Genomic DNA, 10,645 nt, shown 5'->3' with positions numbered 1-10,645 from the left:
CAAAGTGGTTAGGATAGATATATAGTTACATTCTCTTAATGAATAGAGTGATTTGTTCTAATGGTGTTTGTAAATAGGATATCATGTCCACATCTTGTACAGTAATTAACCACTAGGAAGAATGTATGCAATGTGTTAATTATTGCAACTGTCCTACCAATTTGGTTTGAAACTGTCTCATTGCTATTTGTTTCTCAATAAAATTATGGAAAAAAATAAAATAAAATGAAATTTAAAAAATCAGCATGGTGCTGGAAAATAAAGCCAAACCTGAGAATCTATGAAACAGATTACAAGATGCAGACACAACTACAAACACACTTACCCACCTTATCTTTGACCAAGTGATCAAATATGTTCACTGGAAGAAAGCTTCTCTAATAAACAGTGCTGGAAAAATTGGCTTTCCATATGTCAACAACTAAAACTAGACTCACGTCTCTTACCATGAGCTAAACTAAAATCAGAATGGACCAAACATTTTAAGATTAAAACAGAAACATTAAATTTGCTGGAAGGTGGGCCGGGGAGATGACTCAGTAAAATAAGCATTTCCCTAGGAGGCACAAGGGCCTGACTTCAATCCCCAGTTCCAAGGGGGAAAAAAAAAAAAAAAATGCTGGAAGAGTGTAGACAGCACTCTTGAAGACAATCTTGGAAATAGCAAATATGCACTAACCAATGAGTGAATAAAGGAGATGTGGGTTGTTTTTTTTTTTTTTAAACAACTGAGTACCACTCAGCCATTAAAAGGGGTACACTTGAGACATTTCTAAGTAAACAGATGCATCCTGGGACCATACTCTTCAGTGACATAAATCAGACACGTGTAAATACCACATTGTTTCTCTGGTATAAGAAAGTGAAAGTGTAAATAAGGACCAAAAGGTATAGCACATAATGTGAAATAGAAAGAAAATGTTCAAATCAGGAAAGAAAAAATGGCTATTATAGAGAGAGACGAGGGGGAATAAGGAAGGGAAAGTAAAAGAAAAATGGAAACAATGCTTTTGTAAGGAGGGAGCGAGGGACTGAAAAGAAGATAAGGGATGGAGGGAAAAACATCAAGATATACCATGTATAGGTACAAATTCCCAATAATGAATGTGAGAGTTATGTGTGTCTAAAAAGTTCCAGTAAGCTTAACTGTAAAAAATCCAAAACAATTTCAAAAAGATATAAGATGTATACATAATGGAATACTAACCTGCCATACAGAACTTGAGTTATTAGTAGGAAAACTGATGAATCTTGAGACCACAATGTTAAGTGAAATAAATCAGACGAACAAGCTTAGATATTACATGACTTCTTTTGTATGGAAAAACCCAAGTTATAAATAGCAAAATAAAAGATTATATGAAGTAGGAGAAATAGATTTTTCTCAAGTAGAAGGGGATCAAGACAAAGGGAGTTGTGAAGAGGGGAGAGAAAGGGAATGAAAAAAGTATTAAAATATGAAAATGCACAGTGAATTGGAAAGATTCTCACCCTAACTAACTATATATACTGACACCTGTGAACTAAGCAACTGCAGTGAAGATGGTAATCTGTAATAGTAGTTTCATGCTTGCAGTGTCTGTCATTCTGGTCTTCTGAAGATGGGCTGCTTGTCATGACATGCCAGTTGCTGCCGTGCTGTCTCTCTGGTAGATGATTTTTCAAAAAGAAGGGGGTGGTAAATGAAGGCAAGAGATAGAAAAAGGAATATCGTGGGACTGTCCTGCTTCAAGGTTGTATATGGTTAGATTTTTGGACTTATGTGTAAACATAAAAATTATATAATTCTTTATGTCGATTTTTAAAAATATACTCTAATTTTTAAATGTTTTTTCATCATATTCTATAGGGACTTAAAGTTCAACATATCAATACCTGATGAAAAATACCTGTTGCATGTTATCCCTAAGATGTTTGATATTCTGACAGATAATGAGTTTAAGCTTAACAGCCTAGGTTGTATGGTAATAACAATAAACTTCTCTTCTGGAGGGTTAACAACCTAAGTTTGTAAACCAAAATTAGAGAAAAAGGAACACTGCAAGAAAGCCAACATTTTGGCCCTAGCCTTCTAAGGTCAATTAAGACTCAGGACATAAGAGAACTTGTACTGTAACGTCATATAACTCGGTAGTGTCCCAAATTTTCTGAGCAAGGAGATTATGGGGCCAAAGAGGAAAGTGATTGATGATGTAGAGTGTGCCTAAGGAGAGTCACATGGAGAGAAAACATTCTCTCAGGCTTTCACAGAGAGCACATTGGCCAAGCAATGGCCGTGACTCATCCACATGGCTGACACTGACAAAGGTTCTACAATCTGAGGTACAGGATCTCAGGATAAATCCTGAGGGGATTTCACTGACTTTATCAAACACAAAAGCTACAACTCTTGTTGCATAGGTCCTGCTTTACCTTGGTCTTAACCATACAGCAGGCAAGTATAAAAACTAAGTATAAGAAGTAAAGCCATGCTGTTATGTTGAGCTGCAGGGGACTCAGGTCAACAATTTCTGACATTGCCCGTGAAGTGGAAGCCCCAATACTATTATGGAGTACTGAATTCTTTTAGAATATTTTGCTGAGTTTACACACCCATAATATTTAAATGATAGAACTTAACAAAAAAAAAAGGGGGATACAGATGAATATCCATTTTGTATCTGTGTATTCAAAGTGGTTAGGATAGATATATAGTTACATTCTCTTAATGAATAGAGGGATTTGTTCTAGTGGTGTTTGTAAACAGGACATGAAGTCTGCATCTTGTACAGCAATTAACCACTAGGAAGAATGTATGCAATGTATTAATTATGAAAACTGTCCTACCAATCTGGTTTGAAAATATATATATATATGAAAATGCAGCAACTCCACACAAGAAATGAAAACCTTACACACTGCAAATATGTACTAATAAAAACTTTCTTCTAATGCAAGTCTATTCACAAATGAAAAACAAAAAAAATACATCAGTCTGTGTGCATACCAATTGCATGTATTTGTGCAGAGGTATATAAGCATATGTGTGTGCATATGCAGGTATGTATAAATTTAAATGTAACTATGTGTATGTTTTCAGAGCTGTACGTGTAGATATAAATGTAGGTGGTGTGTAGATATAAGCATATGTATATGCACATGTACAAGAGTATAAAAGTGTATGTAGGTACATGTTGACATGCAGAGATGTGTATATGTAGAAGTGTGTTCACAGATATAAATGTAAGTATATGTGTGCATGTGTAGAGTTCTGCAGATACAAATATAAATATGTGTATATATATATATTATATATATACAGTAGCTGTACATGTGCATGTGTGTATATGCAGAGGTGTGTGCACATAGAAACATAAGCATATGCGTGCATATAACATTCCCAATCCTGTCTACAGAGAACATCTAAAGGCAAAAACACTGTGGCAGCAATGAGTTCCACATAGTACTTGAGGCGGATTTTGGGACAGAGGGTATAATTTGTTTTCTGGTTTTTGCAGCACTGGGGGTTGAACCCACAGCCCTGACAGTGCGCTGCTTCACTAGCAGTAGAGTGACAGCTGATTCCCTGACACTGCTGCTGTCTTCCCTTGGGCACTGCTCATCAGGTCATCTTGCGACAATGAAATACTGCTGCTGTTACTGAGCAACAGACAAAACGCAGGCTTTCTAATCTCTGCTAATCTCATGTGAACTTCAGAATGAGTGCTTCAAATCTTTCATTCAACCAAGTAAGCTCAGCTTGTGTACAAAACAAAAACTGCTTTCTTTGTACATTTAAATATTTACTGAATGCCAGGTGTAAAGACACCGGAATGATAAAGCATGGTCTTCCCTCACAGGAATCTCATAATCTTTGGCAAAACAGACATACATTACATGACACACATGCCCAATATTAAACAAAACTATATTTTGATATGTTGGGGGTTTTAGCCTTAAAAGGCCAAATAACAGGTCATGCATACCATGTTCTCCACGCGGAGCTCAAATGGCATCGGGTTGTACACCATCAGCTGGACCTCACATACGTCTCCTTGAACCCACTGGAAATCTACAAAACACATATGTGAGAATCCGTGAGTGTGCTCCTGTGCACAGTTTTCAGCATTTCAACTGATTCCTCTGGCAATGTACTTGTCCACCAAATTGATGGGCAGTATAACTGCCTGTGACAACACACTCTGAAGCAAAGCACAGCTTGATGATGTCCACTACAACATGATGTAAAGGATGTTTCTCACTGTCTTCAGCAGGCAGCACTCCTGTCAGTGCACCTGATGCAGCTTCGCAACACTGCAATCCATCCAGGCAGCAATGCCTTTAGTGTAGAGCCATAACATTGCAGCACCTCATTGGCCTGAAGGCCAGAAACACAGGCAGAGGCCATTGGGCTCACCTGAAAGAGGCACAGGGCATGAGCTCCCTATGACCCTAAGACTGTAAGATAAAAAATGACTTTTCTTCCCCCTGTTCCCAAATCAACTGCCACATAGAGGCAGTACTCTGCATTGACCTCCATGCTCTGGGGCCCAGTGTGCACACCAGGTGCAATCCTCTCCCTTGGGAGCACATATCATAATTACCTGATGGTCTGGAAAAAAACAAAGACATTATGCAGGTGTCATTCAGATTGCCTACAAGTTGGCATCAGTGGCTACTAAAGTCAGGCCCTCTAACTTCTCACTGTGCCCCAGTATCAGTGCCACTCGCTCATATCACTACCTCCGAGGCCTCTCTGAGCAGCAGCCAGGTGCTTACGAACACTCTCTCTCTCATCTTAGAATGACCCTCCAAGGCAGCCCCAAATTCCCTGTTCAGTGGGAGGCACATCAGCTGCCTGTGGACACATGGTGGGAAGCTGCAGCCAGGCCCACTTGAGAGGCTTAGCCTTTCCGGGCCACCACACTGCCCTTGGGGTAGCTGCTAACTCAGCATAAAGCCTGACAGTGCCACAAGATAACAGAAGACTCTTATCACCTGAGTCATCTGAGCAGAGCTCAGATCACAGTGATGTCATCCACATACAGACACAAAGACTAGTAAATTACTCCACGGTTCAGTCAGAAATGCTCTCAAGAATTCTAGTACTCTGAGTCCCCTGCTGTGACAGTAATTCCCCCAGGTAGACACAAAGATCCAGTTACATAGACTAGAAATTTAAGTTAAATACAAGTGATTCTTTAAGCCTGTGGGCAGGTACTCCCTGATCAGAATATTGTCCAAAAGGTATTAAAGCCATACAATATAAATTATATTTTCATACTAATATGCATTTTGGCTGAACCTTTCATTATGTCTCAGAAAAAAATCTTACATCAACCCTGAATTTATTTTCAATCCAAATGATCAGGTACTCTACTATTGTGAAAGCCATATTATAAAGGAAAAAATATCCCTAGGCATTTAGTCATCACACCTTGGGTAGAGACTGGGCTCTGCCACTTGCCTATGTCTGACCTAGGGCTGATAATTTGTATTCATGCAACCTCAATTTTCTCAACTTTATGTAGGGAAGATAATGACAATGACAATGTCAGCACTGAACAGCCATGGGAATTTCTGGGTACTGTTTGCTTTGGCCTCCTCCACAAATGTACAGTATTGTTTCTACAAAAAGCAGCCTCAACAATTGCTTAAGATTAGAGAGAGAGATGACAAATCAGAGTCAACTTCAGAGACACATGATCCAGGTAGTGATGGCCCTGGCCCTGTGCTTAAAGGCCCCACATATGCTCAGTCCTTTGCTATCATTGTCCCAAAGTACTATTAAAAAACAATGTAATGAAAGACTCCAGGCTTTCCATTTGCACTGAGCCCCATAGGTACATCACCAAGTCTAAGAAGTCTCACCTCTCCAATCTCCTAAATCACTTCTGTAAGTCTGTATTTAAACAAAATGAGTGAAATTTTGCATGAAATTGGTTTTTGGAGAAGAAAATGTGTGGCCAACACCAAATTATGAGGCCCAAATAAACAGCTGAAGACTCCAGAATGGTCATGCAAGAAGAGTTTCATCAACCCTCTATGACTGGTCCAGGTCCTTCAAGGGAAGGCAAAGCCAGAAGGCACTTGCCATTGTCAAAGGCCCACCACGCCTGGCCCCAGCGCTCTGCCTCCAGGCGCTGAAAGGCGGCATTTCCATGGGAAACAGCAACAATATTCCAGGTCTTTCTGGGTTTTAGAATTTCCACAAAAATTATCTTTTATGAAATAGATTTTAAACAAATCAGATCTACAGGCAACTGCCAGACAAAGGCAGCAAATCAAATATCTTTCTATGAAAGTTCTGCATGTGTGCATACATGGATGTATGGACCAGAAACTGTGTCCTGAAGATACAAAAAGCCCCTGAAAACCAGGCAGCAGAGCACAGGGAAGAATGCCAGAAAGGCAGTCCTACCGATTTTCTTGTTCTTCTCCTCCCCTCGATTGTGGGCAGTGATGGGTGAGTAGATGAAGGGGCTCTTGGCTGACACGTTCTGACCCAGTAAGCTCTTCATTTTCTGGGGCCGGAGGCTTGCAGGAAGGCTCAGTAGCTTTACGTGCCTGTTTCAGACAGAACACAAATGCATCCCCAGCCTTGTTAGCTAGGTCTCAAAATAAACAGTCCCCACTTATGTGCAAACATGAGAAGCATAGAATTCTTTATCCTATTTTTTAAAATATAATCTAATTTTTAAATGTTTTTTTATCATATTATGTAGGGACTTAAAGTTCAACATATCAATACTTGATGAAAAATACCTGTTCCTTATTATACCTAAGATGTTTGAAATGCAGTGAGATAGTGAGGTTAAGATTGATAACCCAAATCGTTTCATAATAACAATAAGCTTTTCTTCTGGATGGTTAACAACCTAAGTTTGCAGACCAAAATTAGAGAAAAAGGAGGGATACAAGGAAAGCCAACATTTTGGCCCTAGCCTTCTAAGGTCAATTAAGACTCAGGACATATGAGAACTTGTACTGTAACGTCATGTACCTCGGTAGTGTCCCAAATTTTCTGATCAAGAAGATTATGGGGCCAAAGAGGAAAGTGATCGATGACGTAGAGTGGGCCTAAGGAGAGTCACATGGGGAGAAGATACTCTCTCAGGCTTTCACAGAGAGCACATTGGCCAAGCAATGGCCGTGACTCATCCACATGGCTGCACTGATGAAGGTTCTACAATCTGAGGTACAGGATCTCAGGACAAATCCTGAGGGCATTTTACTGACCTTCTCAGACCAAAAAGCTACAACTCTTGTTGCATAGGTCCTGCTTTACCTTGGTCTTAACCATCCAGCAGAAAAATATGAAGATGAAATTATAAGAAATAAAGCCATGCTGTTAAGTTGAGCTGTGGGGGACTCAGGTCAATAATTTCTGACATTGCCAGTTAAGCAGAAGACCCAATGCTATTATGGGCTACTGGACTCTTTTAGAATATTTTGCTGAGTTTACACACCTAATTATTATAATATTATACTATTATATTCAATAACGGAACTTAGAAAAAATGGGGTATACAGATGAATGACCATTTTGTATCTGTGTATTCAAAGTGGTTGGAATAGATATATAGTTACATTCTGTTAATGAATAGAATGATTTGTTCTAATGGTGTTTGTAAATAGGATCACAAGTCCGCATCTTGTACAGCAACTAACCACTAAGAAGAATATATGCAGTGTATTATTTGTTGAAAAATAAAAAAATTTAAAAAAGAAAAAAATGTAAAAAAAATATTAAGCTGATTAAAATTTTTTACTAAGTTGGTCATGCAAAAAAATAAAAATAAAAAATAAATAAATAAACAGTCCCCAATACCATGTATGAGAAAAATGGTAGACCTGAAAACAAGTGACAAACATTGAAACTGGAAAAGAAAGTGAAAACATTCAAACTCAGCAAGACAAGGTTGCAGAACCCCTGTAGCTCAGAGATCTGCACACTAGCTGCAAACCTTCAGGCAATGGCCTGTCTCCTCCCAGCCTACATTACTGTATGTAAGATGCTGATGGACCCAATGCCTCCCACATGGAGCCACGGTAAGAACCTAGTGAAACGCTCCTGGCACCATGCTTGCTGTCCAGGCTCTTCTCTACAAGGGGAAGTGAGAGTCCATGCAAGCAAAAGGTAGCCTTTGGAAAAATAAACAGCATCTCTGCTTTGTCTACATGAGTGGCTGCTTCTCCATCAGAACAGCCCATCCCCATGTTCAAAGCCAAGCAACTGACATCCCCTGAAGACTCACTAATCCATGCAGCCTGAGCATACTTGAGCATTGTTGTTTATACCTAGGTGTTCCATCAAACCCTCATGCACTCAGAGGTGGGACTTCAGGGAGGTAGATGAATCATGGGCGCATGATACTCATTAGTGGATTAATGTAATGATCAGCTTATAGCTGAATGTGATCTGGGGAGGAAAAGCCTGGTAGGAGGAGATGGGTCCCTGGGTGGTCTGGAGAGTCCATCTACCTCCCTTCCCTTTGGATCACTTTCTGCTTCCTACTGCCATGCCATGAGCTTTTTCTCCTCTGCCATGTGGCCCTGCTTTAGAGCCAACAGACTATGGATGGAAACTTCTACAGTCTGTGAGCCCCAATAAACCTCTTCCACAGATATCAGCTATTATGTCTCAGTGACAAGTAACTAAGACAAGAATTATGCTACCCAATTAAGCACCACAGGGCTGGGGAGATAGCTCAGTAGAATAAGCACTTGCCAGGCAAGTGTAACGGTCTGAGTTCAATTCCCAGTTCCGAAAAAAAGAAAAAAAAAAATTAAGCACCACAACCACATTCTTGGTCTGAGTACTTCTACCATCATCTCCACATTGTCAACAAGGAAACTGACACGAGAACTTGAGGATTGGACAATGAGGAAAGCAAAAGGAGAAAGGCTGGAAAACATGACAAAATGTAGAGGCAAAGCCATACATTTATATGCACAAGATGAGTAAGGCAATGATCCTGTAAATCTGCAGCATGTTTTTGAAACTAGCAGTTGTTAGGATTCTCACCCTGACTAAGTATATATGCTGAAATGAATGACCTTTATCTATCTGTATACTCAAAATAGGACAGATATGCAGCTCCACTCTCTTAATTCAGTGAATAGAGAGGTTTGTTCTAATGGTGTTTGAGACAGGATATCATGTCTGCATCTTGTACAATGAATAACCACTAAGACAACAATATGCAATGTATTAATTACTATAAATGTGCCAGTAATCAGTTGTGAAGCTGTCTCATTGATACTTGTTTCTCAATAAAATTATTTTAAAAATAAATATATAAAATTTAAAAAAGCAAAAGAAACAAAAAAGAGGGCTATAAATGAAGCACCATTTTGTAGTTTAAATATATGTATATGCAAAATAGCATAGATATGTAGCTACTTTCTCTTAGCTAAATGAGAATAAAGTTTTAAACTGTGTTTAGACAAGATATCACGTCTGCATCTTGTACTATGAATAACACTACAAAGACGGGCTGGAGAGATGGCTCAGTGGTCTAAAGCACCTACTTGGAACAAGCTTGGCAAAGCACAGGGACTGCGGTTCAATCCCCCAGCACCACATGCCAGCCAGCCCCACCCCCTGGTGGGCTGAGCTGGCCACACACACACACACACACACATACACACACACACAATGAATAAATAAATAAATAAATAAATTTTAAAAAAAAACACTACAAAGACAACAATATGCAATGTATTAATTATTGTAACTGTCCTACTAATCTGTTTTGAAACTGTCTTGTTGCTACTACTTTCTCAATAAAATGATTAAAAAATAAATAAAATAAATGTGAAGAAGAAAAAAATGAAAAATTAAATTAAATTAAAAAGACGATACACCTGGATCACTGAGCAACCCCAGGGAGGCCAGATGCCCAACTCATATCCAATTTGCACAAGTGAACATTTTTTGTGTTGAATAATCACTAAGATTTCAGAATCAACTTTTCTGTCTCAGTGCTTCCTCTCCTATACTAACAATAAGGTCAAAGAATCCAAGCAAAATTGCCACCTCTCCCAGCTGGAAGGGATCTTAGACACCTAATACAGCCCCATACTGAACTATGCAAAGTTTCCTACAGCACTCAATAGACAGCCCCATGGCCCAGCCCTGGTAGAGTTTTGGTGGAATGTATAATCTCATGCACCACCAACAACCACCACTCAGAAGGGGATGCTTTAAAACTGACAGTCTTCTCACCAAGGGTTATACCCAACATACTCTCTATGATTATCCTTAAACTTCAACAGGCCACTGTGAAGACTAAGGTAATACACTTCAGGTGCCTATTACAGTTCCCAACAAACAGCAGTCAACAAAGCCTTCCCTTCTTTTCCCCTCCTTAAAACAATACTGTACTTATTGAAAGAGTCCCTGCTGCAAAGATTACAACACTAGATGGAGTGAAACACTAAGTGTTGATGCCTGCTGCAAACATCTAGCTGGACCCAGGACCTAACAGTGTCTGATCCTGTTCATGTACCTATGTATAAAAGGATTCGGTTCTCTTGGAGCTTGAAGAGCTACCTGGGCCATGCCACATTCCACCCAAAACTAAGATGCCACCTGGAGTTCGAAGGAATTCTCAGAAGTTCTCTCTGCATTTGGAGCTCAATAATGATCAAGAATGATTTC

At 39.4% G+C, this 10,645-nt stretch overlaps 1 protein-coding gene across 5 annotated transcripts in view; it reads right to left on the bottom strand.

Moving 5' to 3' along the window:
- Positions 1-10,645, bottom strand: part of Trappc9 (trafficking protein particle complex 9) — an 847,990-nt gene that overhangs the window by 638,296 nt on the left and 199,049 nt on the right. For all 5 annotated transcript variants that reach the window (XM_023723940.1, XM_023723939.1, XM_023723941.1 and 2 more), the window contains 2 exons: positions 6,401-6,546; positions 3,966-4,051 (listed from right to left, as the gene is read on the bottom strand). In XM_023723940.1, the coding sequence (XP_023579708.1) occupies positions 3,966-4,051; positions 6,401-6,546 (232 nt within the window). The remainder of the gene's footprint in view (positions 1-3,965; positions 4,052-6,400; positions 6,547-10,645) is intronic.

This window comes from Octodon degus, unplaced genomic scaffold, assembly GCF_000260255.1.
Source record: "Octodon degus isolate 3935 unplaced genomic scaffold, OctDeg1.0 scaffold00104, whole genome shotgun sequence".
NCBI lineage: Eukaryota > Metazoa > Chordata > Mammalia > Rodentia > Octodontidae > Octodon > Octodon degus.
This window is presented reverse-complemented; position numbering and strand designations above follow the sequence as displayed.